Genomic DNA, 23,685 nt, shown 5'->3' with positions numbered 1-23,685 from the left:
CAAGAGGTCAATGCAGATGTGTGTAGGGACACATATCAGATGCAAAGTATTTTTTAGAGTAAGCACAATGTTGAGAAATCATGCAAAAGAGCAGCTGTATGTTACGCTTTCCACAGACCTGCTCCATCAGTACTGCTCATCTCATCTCTCTTCACAGCACATCGTGTTATCGATGGAATATGCTTCGATCTTGTGTCTGTTTCTGGTGTGGCTGTCTCTGCCCCAACACACTGAAGCTGTTGCACATCCTGGCACAGATTTGCTATTACATGGACTTCCTCTCAATGTAGGAGATCTATCATTTCATGTCTTCCTGTAGGGTAAAGAGTGACTTTCAACCACTTTTTCTCTATTCAAAGTTGTAAAAGTGGGTGATGCAGAGGTATGTTACAGAACCATTAATACCAACACACATCCTAAACTGCCTTAATCCTCATGCCTTCTGTTCCATTACTCATATCACAGATTTGTTACAATTCAGCATCTTAGCTTTGCCTATGGGTGTGCACTACATAACTCTGGTTTTTTTTACGCTATAGAACAGTTCCTACAAGGATATGCAAAGAAAAAGCAACTGTTTTCCTAGGGCTTTCATTTCTATTTAATCATCTGTCACATATTTCATCCTGTTAAATTCTATACCAGAATTGCTCAGAAACCCATAAAGACCCAATCTGACTATTTTTCATCACGCTCTTTCATTTTCTGAAAAGAAAAAAAACAACACACCTCTCTTACCTCAATCTGCTCTTCGATGCTTGCTTCATTAATGATCACACCTCTTACCTCTGCTCCTCCCTCTGGCTTTCCTCTGCCTCCAAATCATCTACTACTTTTTGGTAACGTTTCATATCTCGTTCTTATTTCTCACTCATTTTCCTCAATAACCATCTTTTTGCTTTTCTTTCCTGGAATCTTGGTAAGGTTCTGGAAGCTTGGAGGATCAACAACCTTAAAATGTTCTTGTGGAAGTCATGTTTGTTCAACCCATTTCTCCGACTCTCCATCCTGATTAAAAAACTCTCAGAACATCTCTTTCAATATCTAAATAACTGCCAGGATCTCCCATTTCACTGTCTCGACCTTGTGTAACCCGTAAACAAATTTCTCCTTGTCTGAATACAAACAAGCAGTGACAATTCTATCCTTTTTAAGCAAATCAGGGCTAATAGCATAAGAGAAACTTTTGTAACCCACCCAGCTAATAGCAGAGAGCTACCAATAATTGCTTCCTATAGCTGAGAAAATAAAAGAAACCTAAACAACAACCATGACAGCAAGAAGGAACTAACAGCTGTTACTAGCTGGATACCAGTAACTGCACAGGTTACAGATATACAAACCTCCAGACAAAAAGAAAAATGAACTTTTTGGAAAAACTAAGAGGGAGAACACACAGGTCAAAAAGATGAAGCCTTTTCAATGCATTCCAAAAAAAAAAGTCTTGGGATTCCCAAGACTGTCACTCTGTGCCATTCCTTTAAAAATCTTCCTGTAATTGTTCTTAAATATTAGTCAAGTTAGATCTATCTATCAAATTAAAGGGTAAATTTCTTGGATAATTATACACATTTTATGTAGTAAAGAACTTAAATTGAGAGCAGCTCTCCATAGTAACATGGGAGTAAAACATCATAATTAAACATGATTTATTCATCATTGCTGCCTATACAGCAAATAAAATAATTGATGCTTGTAAGACTTGCGTTTCCATTTCTCCTCAACAGATTTGTAAATGAGAATTATTTTGTAACTCAAATATTCTATTTAAGCTGTTTAAATTACAGTAATTCTTCAAACTTTTTTTTTCCAATTCAAAGTCAACTCCAAATAAGGCCTAGATATCCTGACAAATGTTAGAGAGAATAAACCCACAGAAAAATTTTTAAGCTTTAAACTTCACTGCATAGCTTCAGCAGTTTGACATCAGCAAGCAAAAGTAAAACCATATTTCTCACTTGTTCAGACCTATGTAAGAACTTTGCCCTATACTTGAAAATTAGAAAATTGGATAAGCTTTCTTTTGGTTGTAGTATAACAGAATCTTGGCAGCCATTTTTAAGTTAGAAAACACATAACTTCAGAATTAGGAACAAAAATGAAACTTCTTGACTATGATTGAAATCTACAGAAAGAAACAAAAACTGACAGCAGCAATGTGTGATTAGCTTATGTACCATTTTCCTTTTTTCAGTTTTAATTAGGCTAAGTTTAAGAATACAGATATCCTGCTGTTGAGATCATACCCGTAATTCTGTACGCACTGCTACAAACATACTACTTCAGTCAGTATCAGTAATGCCACCATGATAACTTTATTTCACTCTCAAATCAATCATATCTTCATCCTTAATGATGCACTATTCAGTTGTTTGCATTCAAATATGCATATAAACATCCAAAAGAGTTACTGTAACAGTTTTTATTAAAAAAACTAATGTACATGTTTTTCCCCAGTACAGCTATATTTTTCTTAAAAAGTACTGTATGTATCAAACATTTAAGGTTTATTCCATCACTGTCAATTGTCTTTGAAGAGCTGTCAAACACCTCCAACTTTAATGAACTTCATTCAGTATAGCCTCAAGGAAAAGCTTTTAGCTTTCCAAACATGAGAAAAGGCTTAGTATTATGCAGCATGAAGACAACATGCCATTAACAAGTAATCCTTGTGTTTACAGCGTTCTTCCAGGAATGATATTACAAACTCCAAATCCCAAGTGCTAATTTATACCCTGCATAAAATTAACACAAGATACGTTGAAGTTATTCAGATGAAAAGATAGCATTTGGAAAGGTCCATCAACATTCATATTTTTAACAGCTCTTTAAAGAGGTAATGATGCAGATTAAGTCCAAGCTTTTTGCCTCAGTATAATACACATTTGAAATTAAAATAGAACATGGAAGACCAATATCTTTACATTTTATTCTTCAGAAAAAGAAGAATCTTAAAGAAAGCATTTAGTAGTCCACTTGTGCTTAAAATACTCAATGCATGAGAAAGCCAAAAGAAAAAAAATACACATTTTTGTACACCATGATCAAAAAGATAACATTATAAATTTCCAGAAATTGCACTGTATTTAAAACACTCTCTAGAACCTGCTCCACTTCTACGTCTGGCTACTGAGGCTGCCTAACAGTTCCTTTTCCACTTCAATTGCCAACCTGTGGAGGCCCTTCAGGAATGAGTGATGTGAAGAAGGTTGTGATAAAGGACCAAGCAGAAGCCATGAATCCAGGCTGCTGCTCTGTATTGGCATCTTCACCTCCATCTTCTCCGCTGTCTTCATCAATCCCATCATCCATAAGTCGTTCCTTTAAACACAGAAATTGAAGCAATTCAACTGCTTCTTTTCAGAGCTCTGACATAAGGTAAACAGCAGTATCTTCCTACACTAAGTAACTTCCCTCAGAGCAAACTCCTGAAGAATAACCAGCATGAAGAAAGTCTGTGACTGAAGTAGAGACAATCAGTAATTGTCAGAGTGGAAAAAATACAGAATTTAAGCAGTAAGCACAACACTGAGGATAATGCTGAAAGCTTTTTTCGGTTAAATCAACTACGCTTCAAGGGCTGACTTTCTGTCCAGACATTACAGCATATGAGGAAATATAATAGCTACGAGTCTCAAAAGACATGTCTGCTCTTACCATCTCCTCAAGATCAGGGTTATTTGCATGTTGTCCATCACGGTTCACTTCCACATTATTGGCTGCCTGTTGTTGGCCTCCCTCTTGCCTAAAGGGGAACCATCCAGCTTGGTGTCTACATAAGAAAATGAAACAGTTGAAACCCTCTCTTTTGAAAGGAATAAAGATTTTTTTTTTTTCTGGTACAGCTAATTATTGCAATAAATTCTTCAAGTACTTTCAAATGAATGAAGCTACATATATTTTTCTGCATGTCTTTCTTATAGATCATGAGCGTCATTTTCACCAGGGGTCACATCAGCCTTGCAGTTGCTTTCAAAATGTAATTTTAGGACAGGAGTAGTTACATTTCTACAACTGTTAGAGATCAAATGGCTATTCTTTGATGTCTGGGTTAAGAAAGGTCTTAAAGAGCTGTTAAGTTTCAGAAGTGCTGTTCACAGCTCCCTGTTCCAGAAGATGAATAATTTACGATGATAAGGTGATTAAATATGTAGAATATTTTTGGGTCTCCTCCACATTTTTAAGTACTTATTTTAATTTTTCAAAGGCGGACTTAATTTTCATAAAGTTGATTTTCCGTGGAAAAAAAGAACTTAAATTTCACCTATGGCTTGAACCACATTATCACTGTAAATTAAATAAGCCTCGCTTAACATTTTCAAGTGTCTATATTCTGATTTCCAGTTATCACATCTGCATGAGAAACAGAACAGTCCTTGTGAGGACACAGACTATCATGTCAAGAAACTCTCAATTAATCACATCAGTCCAAAATATCAAACATCGCTTAGTTTTCCACTTCTGTTTACATCACTAAGGTATTTTCATATATAGAAGGGAAGTGATAGCAACAGTACTGATATTGCTTAATAAAACAGATTTAGGTTTAGGTCTTTATAATGAATCATTAAAATTTTTAAGTCCCTGCAATTCTACCAGATCTAGTACCCACCGTTACAGTAAAACTACCTTAACTCTGCCAAACACAATTTACTGCACAAAGGCCATGAGCTATTTCTGAAATAAGAATTTAGTTCTACAATTTTCCTTTCACATCCAAGCAGCAAACGTTTAAGTTTATGCAAACATACACTTGACCTACAGGAACTTTCTTCCTCTCACCCACACTTTCTAAAATTCCAGCACAAAATTCTACATTTCTACAATACTGTTCTGTTCATATCACTAACATTTAAGAGCACTGTGTTGCAGGTGTAAGTGGTACCCAACTTGCTGTAAAAATGTGTTGAGAATTTTTTTTTTTTTTTAATATCAGCTTCTCTGCTTGTTGGAATTTTTTTTTCCTGTAAAGGAGCACTGCCTAAACTTTTTAAGCCTTTTTTTAAATTTTTATTTGGATAAATTTTCACAGTTTAAATGGATTAGACACTATCACCATACTCTATGTATCAAATCTGCAGCTGTACTCAACTGTTGTACTCACAAATAAACCAGCAGCATGGCTCCCATTACCATGACAAATCGACTGAAGGAAGAATAGAAGTATACAATGCTCAGAAGAATTGCTGCTCTGGAGAACGTGTACATCCAGTCCAGCCAGTCCCGGTTGAAGTCCTCCTCGTTCACTACTGGGCCACCCTGTGCATTCATCTGAATATTTGGATTTACAGGCCTGTTGTCCTGGACAGCTACATTTGGTGCTGCTGCAGGCTCATTTGCAGGAGCACGTTCTGAATTTACAGCCTGGGCAACTGCAGATCCCACTGGCTCAGTGCTGGAAGTCACTTGGGCTGAAACAGCAGCTTGGCTAAAAATTGAAACATAAAATTACTTTGTCAAAAAACAGGCCTCATAACTTCTAGGTCTATTCTAGTCTTCTTTTCTACACTAATAAAAACAAAGTTCCAGATGTAATACACGTCAAAAACCACTTCGTTTTCCCTTAAATCTTTACTTATTAACACAGCAATTTCATTCTAATCCTAAACTGAACTTTATGATTTGCTGGACAAAACAGTGTTGAGACAGCACGGTCAGACAAAATAGGCACAGACATTTTGATCCTGCAAACAACACTGAAGTTTTTAATATCTTCCTTTCATTAGCGTAACTCGGTACTACCTAAGATAATGCAGACTTACTATTGCATGTAGTACTGACGCGCATACATTTGTTGCCACCAGATCATCTGTAAGGGACTGAATGCAGGATACATAGAAAATCCAGCAGGAACACCTTGACCTGGAAATTGGTTGCCTATATTGCTATAAAAGGATTTAAAGAAAAATATTCAGTTTACAAATGCCACATTTATAAAATTCACTAATATTAAAAAAGCAATTAAAGTAGCATTCTTTATTTGTCCCCATAAATAATGCACTGAAATAACACTGAAACACCATGTAATAAGATCATCCCACCCATTACAATAAAGCACTATATTTTTATACGATAAACCAATAACCAAAGTTACTTCTAGAGAAAGAGGGTTTATGTTTTTGTACTTAGACGTCTGGCACTAGTTGCATCTCTGAGACAAAAATCACATGGAAAATTTTTCAAAATTGTGTACACAATTGTAGACAATTACTTTTAAGTTCAAAGGTCAACCTTAGAAGTGTTGCAGGACCTGTAATGGGAAAACTTATTGGATTCTGTAACTACCTCTTAGAAGCAATACCTGTAATACGACTGTGATCAAAGACACGAAGAAACGAACATGAGCAAGGACAACAAACTAATCTTTCAGATACGGCTTCTCAAGAACATAACTAAGAACACTGTAAATGTTTTACTTTCCCTCCCCCCTCAATATTTTGAGCATAAGTGATTCTTGTCCCTATCGGTTTTTAACTTCAGTTCACATGCAATAGATATAATGCTCCTGTACATAAGTTTTAGGTTTGGTTTTGTCTGTTTTTAAACTTCTTAGCCTCTCTTACCTCCTAGAGCATATAGCATGTTTTGGCAAGATTTCCAACTCTTTCCCCAAAGATTTTGATGCAGTGAACTGTAGTAAACCAGGACATCTTTCAGGACAGCATGAGAGTATAAAGCATGAAGAAAAGTTTATTCAGACTGCAGGCAGCAAAAGCTGAGACTGCTGTAAGTGTACTGCAGACTACACCTGTTCCCTAAGCAACGCACTCCCTGCAAAGATATCACCAAGAGATTTCATTAGTCTACCAGGCATTTAGATATGCAAGACATGCCCAGACAGAAAGATGGGAGGAAGACATTAAAATCTTTTTTCCATCTTACACATGAATAAGTATTTCGCTACAATTCTGGACAAGAGTCTGCCATACAACACCATGACCTCTGCTAAAACTGTTTGCTACGTTTGTATTTAGTTATAACCTGTTTTGACAACAGTTTGAAGGGAAAAAAAAAAAAAAAAGACAAAAGCTGCTTTCCTGATACCAGATACAAATTGAGGTAATCATAGGTAATACTTCAGGTTTCTTTCACAAATTGCAAAGGTGAACTGGCAGCCTTGCTGATGCTGCTTTCTTATACATAATTAACATGCTGGAAAAGCATAGCTGTCAAGCTGCTATTGAAAAAACATCAATCATGCTTTTAACTTTATGGCTGCAAGTTTTAAGAATGGGTTTTTCTATCCCCTGAACTGGTCAACACTTTCAGAAATAAGCCTCCTTCAAAATTCACAAAATGCTGAACCCCATACAAACATTCGACCTTCAAAATATCAAGATGATTCAGACATTCCACATGTGTGTCATTAAGTAATACATTGTGACAAATCACTGAGAAATATCTCAATTTCAAGCAGTTACAATATCACATGAGGATGCGAACAGGCAGGACCACTCACTGTTCAATCACATCTATCTCTCCAGCTCAGCCAAGCAGTGCTACCCAACTTGCCTGAGTAAGTTCTGCAGGAATTCACTAAAGATTTTAGGGCGATTCTCCTCTAAAACTAAGTTGAGAGGCCTTGGGCTAACAGTTCTACCTCACCAATATATCTTTTAGAAATATAACAGGTTAGAGCCTCTACTTTCTTCCAAACTCTTTCAAAAGCTACTTTCTTGATGTCTTAAAGCTTAATAGTAGATTAAGAGATCAGTCAACCATAACAAACCACAAAGTATTTCAGTTATGTCATGTTCTTTCCTTTCACATTCAAATCTTTTGGGGTTTGGTTTTGGTGTTGTTTTGTTGGGGTTTGTTTGTTTGCTTTGGTTTTCCTTTTTTTTTTTTTTTTTTTCCTCCCCCCACCACCCCCAAATGGCTTTTCTAGGAGATGGGACTGAAAAGCAAGGCTTAACTTTTCGAGATCTGACTCCATTAACAAGAAAAAGTAGACATAAATATTCAAGAACTGGCTTCTACCTTAGAATGCCAACTAGCTCAGCAGTATTTTATTTGCACACCAAAAATCAGAATGAGGTAGATGATGTCACTTATAGAGCTATTACAACTGCCAGGGTATTAAGTCAGCTTTTGAAATTCAAGAATGACTCTAAACACAGTGTAATGTATCTCAGTGAGGAGAACTTCTCCAAAGGAAGAGGCTTTTCTCAGCAAAGCAAGGTAGCTTGCTGTTAGAAGAAAAGGGAAAGTAACATGTGCTTTCTCCTCATCTTTCTCCAAAAAGAGCAAAGAGAGGCAGGAAGCAGAATATTTCAAAAGAAAGTTTCAAAAGAGAGGCAGCAACAGCATAAGCAGAGAAGCAAATTGGATAGACAAGCACATTCCAAGATTGGAGAACAAAGAAGAGCAGACAGTAGAACAGTTAGATACAAAAAAATAAAATCCAGTTTTTAACGCTCAAATGGTACAGGCAGATTCAGAATATTCTGAAAAGAGAGGTATGCCACTCTTTAAGTTGCTATAAATCGCAAAATTACTTCTTTGAGTCTACAGAAGACACCCAAAATGAGGTAACTGGGATTCAATTTGAGGGTAAGGTCTGGCTAGTTAGCTGGTGTCATCATGAAGATACTGCTCACCACTAAGGGAAAAATAAAACTTTATATTCAGAAAAGCTCAATCTCTGTCATCTGCATGACTGACAAAAACTGCATTTGTTTCATGACCTTGACCCACAAAAACATGTCATTTATTGTTAGTCTTATAGGAGCCTGGGATATCAATTTGAAGTGATATTTCAATATCCTCTACTACAGGGTTGTCAAACTCATTTTCACCAGGGACCACATCAGCCTCGCGATTGCCTTCAAAGGGCCGGATGTAATTTTAGGACTGTATAAATGTAGGAGTAGTTACATTTATAGTCCTAAAATTACATTCGGCCCTTTGAAGGCAATCGCGAGGCTGTTGTGGCTCCTGGTGAAAATGAGTTTGACATCCCTGTTCTGCTACATTACTTGCTAGTTTAAAAGAAAAACACAGAGCAAGCAAAGGCTACTCATGAAGCAAGGTATTTATGTCCTTGAACATACAGCATGCTGTTAGTGTGCAATTTTGTTGCTCGCTTTCAAACACTACTACATACGCAATATGAAAACATGTCATTAGACAGGCTGCCCACACTTGACAAATAATCTCACAGCCTTGATGTTTTTTGTCTCTTTACAGCTCCCAAGTAATCTCCAATCCAAACTGCAAGCCATCTCAGGACTGAGCCCATCTGTTCTATTTGCACCTGTGCAGCACAGCAGGCCCTGATCCACGACTGTGTCCACAGAAGTAGACAACACTGTCCTTGCTCTGGACAGCAACAAACCACCTTGGTAGATATATAAACTACTTGCCTAGTCCCACCTCAAGTCTAGATTTTTAGGAAACAGCATTACAGAAACCCAAAAAGCAACAGAAAGTGTTAAAATATTACAGAGACAGCACTTTAAAAATCTGAGTTAACTGTTTTCCCAAAGGATATTCAAGTCACACATTGAAGCTTTGTACCAAGAACTGGAAAACCATCAAAACCATCATTCAATCACCTACCGTTCATGTCACTAATTTGTACAAATTACTTTAGTAATGAAAGTGTGACAAAATGCTCAAGAAAACTGACCATCACATAGTTTTTCAAATATTTGGAGACCTTTCCCTACCAGTAGAGCCTGTAGTTCACCATGCAGCTAGAATAAGAGCGTTTGGTCATGAGACAGTAAGAAAAATCCACAAAGGCAACACAATTTTCAGCTATAACTCTTCATTGTTCCTAACAAGTCTCGGTCTGTGTATAAATTACATTAAAGCTAGATCTCATCACCCCAAATGATGTATAAGAAAGCAGCTAAAAACCAGAAGGCATTTCTTATTGCTGGAATACAAGTAGCAGCACCCTGAAGCAAAAACAGATGCATCTGAGAAGATTACTGAAAGCACTAAAAAGGGTTTTTTAAACAACAAACTACAGCAGGCACTGGCAATGGCTATTTGGAACAGAGCACAGCCAGTGTCCAGCAGTCTGCAGCAAAGAACTACCTTAAATTCTGATAGCGTTCGATTAAATTACTTGTACAAAAAAGTCCTAAGATTATTTAAGATTTGTTGATTTGGTACTTCTTTTCAGGTCATGGCTGCACTTCCGAAGCAAATCTCTAGTTACCTACTCTTATTACAGTTCTGTTTGCACCACAGAATGCTCTTGGATCACAAGTCAGATTCCTTTTGGATTTCACTAAATTGAAAGATGTGGTTTAGGTGCACTGCTAATGCTCTTCAGCCACAAACAGGCACCTATTCCAGGTGACCAAACTAGAGATAGTCCAAATAAGACAGAAAACCCTGAAATATGAGCAGCGTTGATGTTGGGTTCTCAGCACCTGTCAAGTCTACAGATCCACTCCTCTCAATCTACACAACTTGCTAATACAGACATAGACTTAGTATTTTATTGTTTCAATTATCCTTTTCTTCAAAGACAGTAATGTCTTCCAAACTGATTCCTCTCACTGTATTTTAACTGAATTAATTCGGTTTAAAGACTGAACAATGGTTCTCTTGCCTTTCTGAAGTCCATAGGCTATTCAGTTTACCATGCACACTGATGAAAAATTCACTCTCAGGGTATGCTTACATGAAAAGCTAATTAGAAAACTATTAAACTTCTTACAGATCAGTAACTTACACAAGAAATTGCTCTGGAATGAATTTATATTACACCAAACAGCAGTCTTGACAGTCAACCTAACGTCACCAACTTTGTCATAAAAGCAAGTATAACTATTTCTGCACAGATACATGTGGTCAGAACAATATAAGTGTTCCACCCACTGAAAAGGCAGTTTCTTCCCAGTAGACAATACATCTCAGACAAATAATTAAAAAGACTTCAAGGAATTCAGGGTGAAAATTAGTAAGACTAGTAAAGTCTAGGTTAACTCTAACAAGAGAGCAAGTAAGTTGAACTGAAATTAAATACATTTTCAACAGTTCTTCACATCCATTTTCCTTCCAGTGACACAAACAACTGTTACTGTTAGCACGTTCATAGTTTTGTTTGTTTGTTTCGACATTCTCCAGTCTACACAGTACTGGGAGAACACCTTGTCTGAAAAAAAAAAATAATCTTTAAACTGCTCCCTGAGGAAATAACAGCTATCATCTCAGAATGTACTGTCCCCCTGTTTTCCCCTTGGAAGAAAATAGAGAAAGTTTAAGAAGCTGCAATGGCCACATGGCTTAAAAATTCCTATAGCTGCTTTTTTAAGCTAAAAAAAAAAAAACAATCTTGAAAATCACATAATAACAGATTTGATCTAGAAATATACACTGGTTACATTTCATGGGTATATATGAAAATACTTTAAAATTCTGTTGTAGATACACAACCACTTACATATACTCAAAATATCTGCATATCACTTCTACAGTTGAATCCAATATGGAGCAGTATGTGTCAAAAACTAAGAATCTTCATATTCTGGTGAGAATTTAGTGTTGATGATTACAATAAAGGACCAGAAAAAGCAACCAGAAGCAATTATCTGGTGGATGTAATTAGTAATGTAGCTGAAAAAATAAATATTACAGCTGTACTTATCAACAGAAAGTTGAGGGCAGAAAGCATGAAGAAAAAAAAAAAACACAAACGAAACACCTGCCTGAAGGGGAGCACCAGGACACTTACTCTTCAATTGACTCTTTGCTAAAAACATTAATGTTCATATTAAAATATTTCTAAATGCGACTTTATGCTTCAAGATGAACTAGCCAAATCATTTTGCAGACTGTGAAAGAAACACAATTGTAACTGAACATTTAAAGTACTTCAAAGAATATCGAAGAGCTGATGATTCCTTCAAACTCACCCTTGCATTAAATAAGGGAACTGGTGGCTTGGTATGGGATTGCTTTGTGCTTGTGGAAGGTTACGATGCCTCACTCCATCTGCACTAGTGTTCAACGATGTAGACGAAGCTTCTTGGTTTGTAGGTGAGGCAGCAGTTGATGTAGAACGGTCCGCACTCTTAAAAATAAATAAAATTGAGGTTGGGCATCTTTTTGCCATAGTTACAAGATTTACCACTGTCTTAAAAAGCTATCTGCTTTAATGTTTTGTCACAAATTTTATTGACAATATAAGCACCAGGCAAGTCTTCTGGCATTTTATTGGTTCTAGCAAGCCTTTAGTAAAAACAGAAATTAAAAATTGCACTCAGGTGCGCATATTAAAAAAAAAAAAGTGTTCAGGAAGGCTCAGTGCTCAAAAGGTCCCAAAGAAAACCACAAGCCACTGGGAATCAAAGTTTCAAAAAGCTGAACCGAACTACAGCTTAATCCAAAGAACATTTAGTAGCAAAAAAAAAAATTCTAATGGCTACGATTAACAAAAGTAACTACAAGGTCAGGTTACAACCTTCTATTTAGAGACAAGAGTGCCTGTAGTGACTTAAAATACCATTCCTGTATTCTTGCCTTCAGTTTCGCCTTCTACTCATCCTCCTCCTCTCCACTGTGCCAGCTGCCCAATCCAAATTGCTGTGCTCACTGCTGGGAGTAGGTAGGGAGTAGGAACAGGGAAATGGTGAGGAACTACTTAGTCTCCCAGAAACACCCCTAAAACTAGTGCGGCAGATCTTCAATGCTTTCCAAGATCAGTACTTAACTCTGGAAACAGGACAACATCTAGTTCTCTTAGATTATTTGTCACCATAAAAACACCACAATTTGGCCATTAAGTTGCATGACTTTAGCTTTAATAGATCCCCAAATCCTGTTGCTCAGCATTACTGTAATGTTTACTCAGCAGAAAATCCTCTTCAACTTTGACAAGGAGTTGCAATTACTTAAGACACCCATATCACATTTGGCCTACAAAGGAAAACAAGAAAAATTTACCACTAGACAGTGAGTGGGAAATAAAAATAAAAAACAAATGGAAGAACAAAGGCCATTCAAGCTTTGGGTTTAGGTTGTTTCCTTCAAAGTATTATGACCTTAACACTATGCATACTGACTGCCTTAAGCAGTCATTAATACAGTCATCTAAATAAGACATTTACAGCTGATCTACATAGCAATAAAACAATCACAAAGGAAGCCCCTGTGTCCTGCTTGCAAACACAACCTTTGAAAACACAATGCAACCACTGTCCACTCTCTACTATTGCTTAAAGTGTTCATATTTCTGATTATCACACAGCAGTCAGAAACAGTACCCTGACAACAGAAAAATGAAGACACAAAGCTTATTACTGGAAGCGTATTTCCCACACACTGATAATCAACACACCACAGATGAGAAGTACCTAGAATGGTATCATGTACATTCCTTTCTGACTAACCTTCAAAGGCCACTTAATGATACTGCAAGCTCTGGAAAAAGCCAAAGGAATTACAGTGACAACAACCAAGTCATCAAGAGAAATATTAACTGCCCTTCTGTTAAAACACAGCACAACCAAAGATCATCATCTTTGGAGGATGTGAAGAGGGGAAGACTCAAAACAACCTAAACAAGAGTTCTATGAACAGCTTAACTAATAAAACACTAAGAACACTTTCTACTTCTCGCTGTCTTACAGACACTATGACTACTTCAAAACTACTATGTAAGTACTGGCCAATTCCTGTCAAGCAGAATGAATGCTGGCCAAGCTCCACTTGTCTGTCTCAACAAAGGCACTAATTCAACCGCTCTCTCTTCGGCGGTACTAATTTTCACAAAATAAATCAGAACCTTTTTCTTTTTGCCCCAAATCTGAATATACTGCTCAATTTCTGCCAAAGGTGTGAGGATATGGAAAGAAAATGTACGTTTTGATGACGAGTGTCAAAATAAAGAATAGTTTAGAAAAAGTAGTGCTTTATAATCAAATATAATTGTGTTACCATTTGAAAAATGGTAATCTTTAAATAAACAAAGTGACATCCTTAAATAATCAGGTTTAAGTGTACAAATTCATATGGCATGACTTACTTTCACAACACTATTAAACAGTCAAATTTTAAAAATTAGAAGAGATATTCCTGGAACGCTTCCTCAGTGTAGAAGAAAATCATGTCCTGTGTATAAAAAATAACTCACTGAGCTACTGCTGGAGGTTGAAGCTCCGTGACCTTCTCTACTGGTGCTGGGTTTTGGAGAACTTGGGGGTGTCCGGGAAGTACATACCAGATGAACCATATGATATTCATCTTGCTAAAAATTAAAGAAATTGAAGAGCTAAAGCAACAATATTTGAGAAATTTACAAACAAAAAATGTCTACAAATTCAACTTTCAAAGTTGCATTTGCAATCAGTAAAGAACCCATAAAGCAAAACTTTAGCCTAAAACAAGAGAAATCTACTGTTTCACAACTAATATTTTCTTAGCAGCTGCCCAAAATAACATATTGAACATTCACTTACCCCCAGTTTGCCCTAGAACTGCAGTATAGCAGAATCAGTGGAAGACCACATAGAGAAACATGGGAAAGTATATCATAAGCTTCATCTTTGATCTTAGAAAAATCTCAAACCCTTTACAGAACATGGTTTCCCTAGAGTTAAGAATGCTTACATTTACACTGAGATCTAACGAAGAGTGTTCAGTAAAGGCATCAGGGTAAATGAAAAATGTAGGCACTGGAATGCCACAAGCCAACCAAGATTAGAAAAGTGCATCAGCCACTGCCTCCACCTCACTCCAGTCTAAGCTTGGCTCAAGCCTTACCTGCAGATGCCCAACTGAAGAGGCCCACACTCAGCCAATGCTACTTGAAGCATTAGATGGGACTTGCATATTCCTAAATATTTGAAAGTGAGGAAGCAAATGAATGGCACTGCTTGAAGCCATGCCAGCGTGCAAGTAATCAGCCCACACCAATTCTTCATGAATGCGCTCCCTCCCCCAACATGGATGCCATAACAACTTCAGTCTGAAGCCCACTATATCAATGTGTCTGAAGTGTGCACGGCCATAGCAACAGGAACACCTATGACTATATTTAAACTGCACACTACAGACTCCCTAGTAATCAAATTTTAAACAAGAAAAGCAACAAAAAACCCTTCTGCCCTATTCTGAAACCAGCGTGGTACAGTCAAGCTGCAGTTTTTAATGACATGACATTTAGAAATACCAGGTTTGGAGTTTTTTTAAACTCTTAAAAAAAGTTAAACTAGATGTTTAGTCATTTTTAAGTTTTAATCTTTAGGAATAAAGGAAACTGCATAACTGCTTTCATAGACCATTATGCATTACCACTAGCAGAGCCTATCCACATACATGCTCATTTAAATTCCCACACATGTATCAGTTTCTAGCCTCAAGCACAGCCTCACTATTACATTAATTTCTTACTAGCTGGTGATAGTAAGCAATGATCAGAAAGCAATAAACACAGGTGATCAGCATTCTGATCACACCAAAAGCCTTTAACCTAAACTAGTCACCTTCTTTCTCAATAAGAGCTTATGCCACTCAGAAAGGCATTTTACATGTAACCTTACAGTGTACAGCTTTATTCAATGTGACAGTTTATTGTAGTATATTACTATTTACACATAACATCTTGGACATCACAGTGCTTGAAGACTGCCACAACTTCCAGCCTCAAGGTATTTTGATACTGAGCAATGTCATTGCATGGATATAAAAAAGCAAGTATCACAAAGCTAAATTCAGAGATTTAGTAAAAGCCCAGATAACATTAGGAATTTATAGCTAATCAACCACAAAGAATATGGCAGAGAATGAGACTGAAGAGTATTCATACCTTTTTTCCTAAAGCTCTTAAAAGCTTGAGCACAAGAAAACCTCCTCCTCTTCCAACACAAATTTTTAACTTAGTGAATTTAAAAACATCAGTCTTAAGCACAAAGTTACTTTGACTAAACCCAAACCCTATAGGTATTAAAATGCCTTTATAGTCAAATACAGGCCCTGCATAGCAAAGGAAGACATTAGTTAGGCAAGGTTTCTCCTCTAGCACATAAGAAAGTTCTGAAATTCTATTTCCTAAAACTAGCCTGCTGTAACCAGGCCGAGTGAATTTAAGGGATTCAGACTTCATTTTGTCCTTAACAAGCAAAACTAAGCTTTGAGGTAAATTACGTAACCATTCTCATGAACTTTTAAATGGTACAGAACATATACTGGTTGGCAATAGTCCAGCTCCCGTTTTCTAGTAAACCTATACAGAGTAAATTTCAATCATTTTTTTGGTAAGCAGTTAAATCCAATTTAATAAAAATCTTTTTCAGAATGAATTCATAAGGTAACAGAGTGTACTCAAGCAATACTCAAGTTTCTTCTGCATCAGTTTCTCCATAGTTAATACACAAGTTCAGTTGCCCGCTTTCACTAAAGCATTATTCTCCTTTAGAGACTTTCCTCCATACTAAATTGTAACCCACTTTCGCAGTCCGCACATCAGTTTTTACCTTAATACATTACAAAAAAATTATCAACACCCAAGTACTGTATTACACAGTTTACCTATTTCATAGGATTAAAAACTGTGTAATTGTTTAATGACCTAAAGCATTTTCCAAATATTTGCTATTGATGAATCCTGATCTGTTTACAAGGAGTTTAAAGACTAATCAACCTAATGCACTATGTTTTGTGTTACCATGAAAATTGAAGCAAAGTTCTTGACAACCTGCTCCAAATATCTTATTCTTTCTATTAATTTTAAGTACCTCACTAACTTAAGGAAGTCTCTATTTGAACCAATTTGAGAACCAAGCGAGTGTATTTCAAGATTTCCTACATCAGATGTCATGTGTATTCAGGATTCAGATTTAATTTAAACGCTGATTGAAGAATCCAAAGTTTGATTAGTAAAATTACTTTATCAAAAATAAACCAGCAGAAGTAAAAAAAAAATGCAAGAACCAACAAACTTTCAAAGAGCATTGGAACAGCTAATAGCTGACAAATAAAACCAGAACAAACAGCTTTCCCAGCTGAATTCTGGTTTTGCATATAAATATATTACCGTTAATTTGCTTACACAAGTGCCATTTTTAATGTAAGTTCTTGGATTTAAGTATCTACAAGAAATGAAATTATGTCCCACATCAGCACAAACGCATTAAATTATCCCATTTAGGCCATAGTGGGAACTCTCCAAAGAAGTCACTCTACACCACATCACTTGCTTGCGATTTCCATGGCCTACTTGCTCTCCCACCAATTGGAAACATGCCTCAATCTGCAAGAATCACAATCCTACACACAAGGGATACTTGAAAACACATTTTCCTGAACATATCAACATCATATGGTTACATTTCTCAATACAGCAATGAAAATTTGAAGCTAAACAACATAAATTTAAATTCCCGCTTCCCAAAAAGTGAGTCTGATAAAATATCATATGGTGCTGATATGAAGCTTACTTTTCTGAGAACATCTTTCAGCTGCAGATGATCAGGAAGCAGTCTGCCAGAATACACCAGTCTCTGATCCTTTGTAGACTAGGAGATGGGACAAAGAAAGGAATTTAGCTTTTTCCTGTTGTACAGATAAGCAGCTGGAGATCACATTTGCAGACGACAAAAACCCTTTTAATTTCAATCACCAACAGACAGCATTAAAAACATTTCAGAGCCTTTGCAAGTCCAACTTGAGAATTAGCTCTGGAAAAGAATTCTGTTATTAGGCACTCAGCAAGAGTGCCATAACTATTAAAAACACTTAGCTGGCAAACACTGTTCAAGAAGACGAGCAAGTATATTCAAAAACTCCTTTCCTTTAAGATCTGCTCTTTACACTTCTCCCCTTCCCAAGTACTTGCTGAAAAAGTAGACAGAGAAGTGGCTGGGGTAGAGAAAAATAACAAAAAACAAACCCCCAAGTAGTTAGTAAAATGATGGAATGATAATTAAAACATGAAGAAGGGCACAAAACGCATTCTTTTTCAACACGGAATTTCTGTTATTAGTTCCTGCCCCATACACATCACTTCCTACCCCCAGCCACCCGCCCCCATGCCTCAAAAAAAAAAAAAAAAAAAAAAAAAAAAAAAAAAAACCACAAGAGGAAGCAAGGAAGAAAGCATTTAAAAGCATCATAAGGATTTTTTTTAAGGTTGCTTTCAAACTTTAGCAAGCTTTTTTGCCTATTGTTACACTATCACTGTTTAAAAGATCTTAGTAATGCAAACGATGTTTTCTAAAAAAACAAAACAAAAACCACATTATACACTATTGATAACAACTTTTAACTTTTCTACAAAGAAGAGATAATGACAAAATTCTTTTTAAAAGGAAACTATCTGGGGTACCTATCTACAGTAAAATGTCCAGTACAGTAAAGCAAGAGACAGCTTACTTGTCTAAAGAAAACAAGCAAAAACCTCAATGCTACTCCTTCAGTTTATGCTATAAGAGCTTTAAAATCTTAATACTAGCAAGTCACTAACATGCTGTAACTAGTATATAAGTAGGTCCCTTTTTTTAAAAAATAAAAAAGATCCTTAGAATTATTTTAATATGTATGAATATTTAAAATACAACAAAACATCAGTTTAACTTCTGCTTGCAGCCTAAATTAATACAATAGCATTTTTCACTTGAAAGAAAGTGCTAACACAAGCAAATGCTACATGAAGAAATCAAGCCTAACATCAGTGGAACGGACATGCATTATCAACGTGAAATATTTGAAGAATTTCCCCATCATGAAATAGCTGGTCTTACATCTTGCTTCTTTCACTCCCAGCCCTCTGAGACACAAAAACCTGAGATCCAGATCTCTGTGATTAAATAGCCTTCACAGAAGGTTTGGAATTTTTTTTTCATGCAATTGCCTTGTACAGATTGCCTATAACTCAAAAGAACATAGAAAAGTTGCAAAACTTGTTTTTTCCTCTGAAAAAATCTGGTCATATCACTAGAAAAAATATAGATAGCCTAAGAAAATAATTACAAAAAGTACACATTAAATGTGAGAGGCTCCTGCTTTATCTTTTTTTCCCCCAAATTCATACTAGCTGTTCATTATTAAGCACATGACTTTAAAAAATAAGTGCACAACCTGACACACATAGTATAGAACCGTTTATCACTTCTACTGAAGAATAATTTTCTATATTTTTTTCTGCATTTTTATGTATTTTTAATTACTGACATAATACAGTATTTTGCAAGTCTCACAACACGGAGAAGTATTTATTTGGAGCTCCAATGGCTAAAACACAACATCATGCTGTATTGTTTCTATTTATGTTTAAAATAACAAGAAAAAATGCCTGTCGCTCATGTCAAACGAATTTCTTTTGAGCTATTCCATTTCGGTTGCTCCTTTCAAGCTGGAACAGTCTACTAATACAATATAAGTTTACTTGCATTTTGTATTTGGGAAAAGCGTTCTTAGAAAAACTAGAATTTGCAGCATGGAAAGAAAACATTGATTTCCTGCAAATTCAAAATTCGTGCTTTAGAATGACCAGCGGAGTCAGAAGAAAAGTCTCAGAAACCTTGCTCCTGGGTCCTGATATAGATTATCTGGAGATTAATTAGAAGAAATAAGCAGGTAAAACAAAACAAGCAAAACACAACAACAACAAACTCACTCCAAATCTTTGTACCATCATCTAGCATGGCAATGGAGTTCTGTTTTCGCTGTCCCACTCATAATACAGCTGTCTATATTGTCAAATTCAGGTTCTTTTCTTCAATACCTTAAATATGAACCTCCCATCAACCCCATCTAATTAAGTACTTTCTCAAATATTATATGTGTAGTACCAATTATTTTTTAATATTACTACAGCACAGAGAAGAAACTGATAGATTAAAATGACCCCTCAAAGCTGACTAGTACAAAGCCTTCAGTAAGGTGTTTCAGCTCCCTACAAGACCACAAAAGAAAGGTTATACGTATGCTGACTACTGGTAAATATATTGAGCTAGCGAAATTAATGGGGGAAGATGAGGTCTCAAACCCCATACTCCTCCCTGTGTAACTTAAATACCTAACTGTGCACTACAGGATTACTACTTGTGATTCTCAAGGTGAAAGTGATCCTGGAATCCTGAAATATGTTGGGTTGTTACATGGGCTTTTTTTGTTTGTTTGTTTTTAAATGCAGATGGAGGAAGAGGTGACAAACATGAAAACACAGTAATTCATACATGCCAAAGTAAATGGAAAGTGGAAGACAGTTTTCAGGACATAATCCAAAAGCTACATATTTAAAGGCAAGAATTCATCACTCAGCGGGTTTTTTTTGTTTCATTTTTGAAGAAAGACTCCCTTCTGCAATGCTTAGTGCAAGTTAGCTACTCCCAGCACATCACTAAAACCATCGAATCTAAGCTAAAGCAGCAACTTCCTTCAGAAACAGAAACAATCTCTGAGCTATCCTGTTTCAGCTATGAGACGTTCAGTATTTTGATCACTTGGCCTCTCTCTTGTTCTTCCACGGGAAATAAAACTCCAACCAACCACATTTGGTTAGAACCATGGGCAAAGTATAAGGTAGATGACAGGTACAAATGGGAAAAAGAAACAGCAGTTTTAAATTAACATTTACAGGTGCAATCAATGCAGCAGTTAATGCACTGAATGAGATCTGCCAGACTGACACATAGAGACTGATTTTCCAAGTTTTCTTAAAGAAAGCTGTAACTTTGAAATACTCTAACTGTATACTCTAGCTATGAAAAATTGGTCCAGTCAGGGAGAAAAAACATTGATGAATGTGAACCTTAGTGTAGACTCACAAAACAATTCAACACTTTTTTAAACCCATTTAGCTTATTCAGTGACTTACTTTGGTTTAGTTGTTATTAAGGTTGGTATACACACTAATCTAAATCTGCCTATACTTGGAATTTGCACATGTTTAGCCAAGTCATTTACACAAATTAATCCAGTAAAATCACAAACACTGCCGCCTCAAGGCCTAACTTCTTGTTTGTCTATTTTAACCATCCCATTTTCTGAAGATACACTCTTAATAAACTGTAAATTTAAGGACCACATTCACAGTTACCATCACTTTACCAACTAATTTACAGATGTATATAGGAGAATGAGGTAAAAGTCACAAGTGAAAATCTGAGAATATGTATAGGTATGATAGCAACTGATTTCTATTTTACACCCTGCACTTCCCAGAACACTGCAATACCTGTATAGAGCATCTGTGTTCCGATGTACTCTTGCACTCTTAAAATAGCATCGTAACAGAAGTTATTTCCAGGGTCTATCACATCCAGGGAACGTAGAAATTTAATCAACAAGCTTTTGACATGATCTGGTTTAAAAAGGAAAAAAAAAAAAAAAAAGGGGGTGGGGGAAGGAGGAAAAAAGCTTCTAAAAGCATAAAGACTTAACTTTGAAAAAAGCAGTAACACTCAACATCAAAAACATACCAAGCCAAAACTACCTTTCTCAACATCTCATATACATATAGGAGACGTCCTATTAAGCCCATGTCATCACTTTAACTTGAAAGATTCTATGAACTAAAAATATTGTGTTCAGTTACTAGTTTAATTGCAAGTACAGTAAATCCAAATTAAATTGGAATCACTGAGATAATATTTACTAAAGAAACTCCCCATTCTTTAACCTAGAACAATTTGGAGATTCTGAACTATTCATCTATAGTGAGATATGTATATCTCATATATAATGAAAGGCATGTTGAGGAATCAATTTTCAACAGAAGAAAGATGTTCCAGGAAATTGAAATATGGTATTGTACTACTGGTTAAAACCTACAATGCAGCGTAAAAAAACCTCTTGTTGATTTTGGATTCTTCCTAAAAGCCCAGTTTAGCAAGATTATAGGATGAGTCAGAAAACTAGTTTTTCAACACAAACACGTCACAGGAGGAGATTCTAGTGAAGAGGAAGCAGCAATCAGCTGAAATTATTTATTTATTTCCCAGCAGACAGGCTCTCTCAGCAGTGAATTCCTCACAGCAACAACTAAATCCACAAACTCTAAAATACTGCTTAGCAGATCTCAATGTACCAGTAACGCAGCTTAAGCTGTTTACTGCTTTTCTTCAGCTTTCTCCAGCAGGCTGAAACCCTCTTTGAGTCATGAAGTAACTATTTTGCCTTTTTATTTTCCCCAAGAAAAAAAAAATAAGTCAACCATACCAATAATTCTACTGAACTAGGTGAATGCTAATCATTTACAACGTAAACACAACCTAGGCTCCACATGCTGCTGCAACATGGGGGCTAAGTCACTCCCTTTATGCAGTTTTCTGGAACAAATTTTCAAACATACTGTTCTGTATGAGTGCAATTCTAAACACGTACAATATTATCTTTCAATTATTATCTATAAGTTTCCTCACAGCCTCTTTTTAATTGCCAAATTTAGAACTTAAAAGTACTTAGAAATAAATCATATATTCCTCAGAGGACAAAAACATAAGCATTTACATTAACTTTCAAAATACAGTCACAACTGTCATACAAGTTCACAGAACATCTGAGGGAAGAGTTTTCAGCACACCTCAAAAAAAGAAAAAAGGCTTTTTGCAGAGGGAGGAAAAAAATTATTCTGGAGATTGTTCAATTGCATTTTTCAAATAACATTATGAATAAACATCTATCTGCTCTACACCTCAGTAAATATACTTGATCACAGTAACTCTAGTGATATTACTGAGGTAGTGTAATTACTTTGACAGAACTCTTACATTCACCGAAATGAGTCTTAAATCGAGTTAACTAAGATACCTAAATTCCAGTGCCTAAAGAAGTTAAATGAAGCATTAGTAAGTGTCTTCAGCAATACCACCTTTTGGGATGGTATATTCTGACCTTCTTAAACCATATAAAAGAACAGTTATTTCTATTGCCAACTTCCCTGAAAGCAGAGACCCAGCCACTGCCTTTACTCAGATGGCTTTTTGGCAGTAGGGCTGTTCCTTGTTTATCTTGCAGAGGACCTAAAGAAAGTCTCGACTGACTCTCCAGACGTTACTGCAATGCCAGTCCTACCGACAAGATGAAGAAAAAAGGGCTGGCCAACAACTCACCGGCTTACTAGGGTAGACATTAGACAGGTGAGATTTTAGCTTGCCCACAGTCCACTCCAGAAAGCAGTTAATGGTCTGGTCGGTGTATTTCTGGTTGGGGGCCTTGATGATGAGGGTCACCGGGTGATCCACGACGCTTTGGTCCATGGTGCTGGCAGGGGCGCCCGCCCTGTCCCTCTCTTCTCCTCAGCGAGACGAAGCCGCTCAAGTTTCTGGGCGTTCCGGGTGGTTCAGCGTCAAGGGGCGAACTTCCCGGGGAAACTGAGGGAGCCCATCCCCGTCCTGGCGCTCACACCGCGGGCAGGGCGGCGGCAGCGGCCCGGGTCTGCGCGCCGAGCCGGGGGGAGCAAGCAGAGAGTGGCGGCTCAGCACGTTAAAAACAGGCACCCCCTCCGGCCGGTAGCCACAGCGACGAGGCTGGCGCGGAGCCAACAGACGCACTCTCACCCCCTCGCCACCCCCAAATCTCCCCTCCCGGAGTGGGCCCCCTCCCTCCACGCTCGCACCCACGGAGAAGGAAAAGAGACGGCACAGCCCAGTACCCGGTAAAGCTCCCACCCAGGCTGGGCCCCTCTGCCCGCGGCACCGCCTCAACCTCCGGCCCGCTGTCGTTGGCGTAAAATGGAGACCGGAAGCGCGGCGGCGGCAGAGACCCGCGGGCGCCGCTAGG

At 37.1% G+C, this 23,685-nt stretch overlaps 1 protein-coding gene across 4 annotated transcripts; it reads right to left on the bottom strand.

Annotated features, from left to right (window-relative positions):
• Positions 1-2,292: 2,292 nt before the first annotated feature.
• On the bottom strand, positions 2,293-23,668 carry HERPUD2 (HERPUD family member 2). Of its 4 annotated transcripts, none has more exons than XM_065832019.2 (9): positions 23,558-23,668; positions 23,016-23,340; positions 17,400-17,477; positions 14,096-14,209; positions 11,877-12,034; positions 5,763-5,885; positions 5,105-5,428; positions 3,658-3,772; positions 2,293-3,321 (listed from the first exon to the last, which is right to left on the bottom strand). In XM_065832019.2, the coding sequence occupies exons 2-9, from the start codon at positions 23,160-23,162 to the stop codon at positions 3,160-3,162; spliced, it is 1,221 nt and encodes a 406-aa protein (XP_065688091.1). In that variant the 5' UTR covers positions 23,163-23,340; positions 23,558-23,668; the 3' UTR covers positions 2,293-3,159. The 4 variants fall into 4 exon arrangements, with proteins under 4 accessions (XP_065688091.1, XP_071660925.1, XP_071660924.1 ...); XM_071804824.1 differs by lacking the exon at positions 23,558-23,668 and adding an exon at positions 21,140-21,265 and having other exon boundaries at positions 23,016-23,108; XM_071804823.1 differs by lacking the exon at positions 17,400-17,477.
• Between the last annotated feature and the right edge of the window lie 17 nt (positions 23,669-23,685).

The sequence above is a fragment of the Patagioenas fasciata genome, chromosome 2 (genome assembly GCF_037038585.1).
Source record: "Patagioenas fasciata isolate bPatFas1 chromosome 2, bPatFas1.hap1, whole genome shotgun sequence".
Lineage (NCBI taxonomy): Eukaryota > Metazoa > Chordata > Aves > Columbiformes > Columbidae > Patagioenas > Patagioenas fasciata.
Note: the sequence above shows the minus strand (reverse complement) of the source record. Positions and strands in the feature narration are given on the sequence as shown.

Bases quoted from the DNA above. Each gene is read 5' to 3' on its own strand.
- HERPUD2 (XM_065832019.2), bottom strand. From the start codon at position 23,162: ATGGACCAAAGCGTCGTGGATCACCCGGTGACCCTCATCATCAAGGCC. The intron at 17,478-23,015 runs GTGAGTTGTTGG...CCCATCTCCTAG, and splicing joins ATGTCTACCCTAGTAAGCCG to TCTACAAAGGATCAGAGACT. The intron at 3,322-3,657 runs GTAAGAGCAGAC...CTGTGTTTAAAG, and splicing joins ACCCTGATCTTGAGGAGATG to GAACGACTTATGGATGATGG.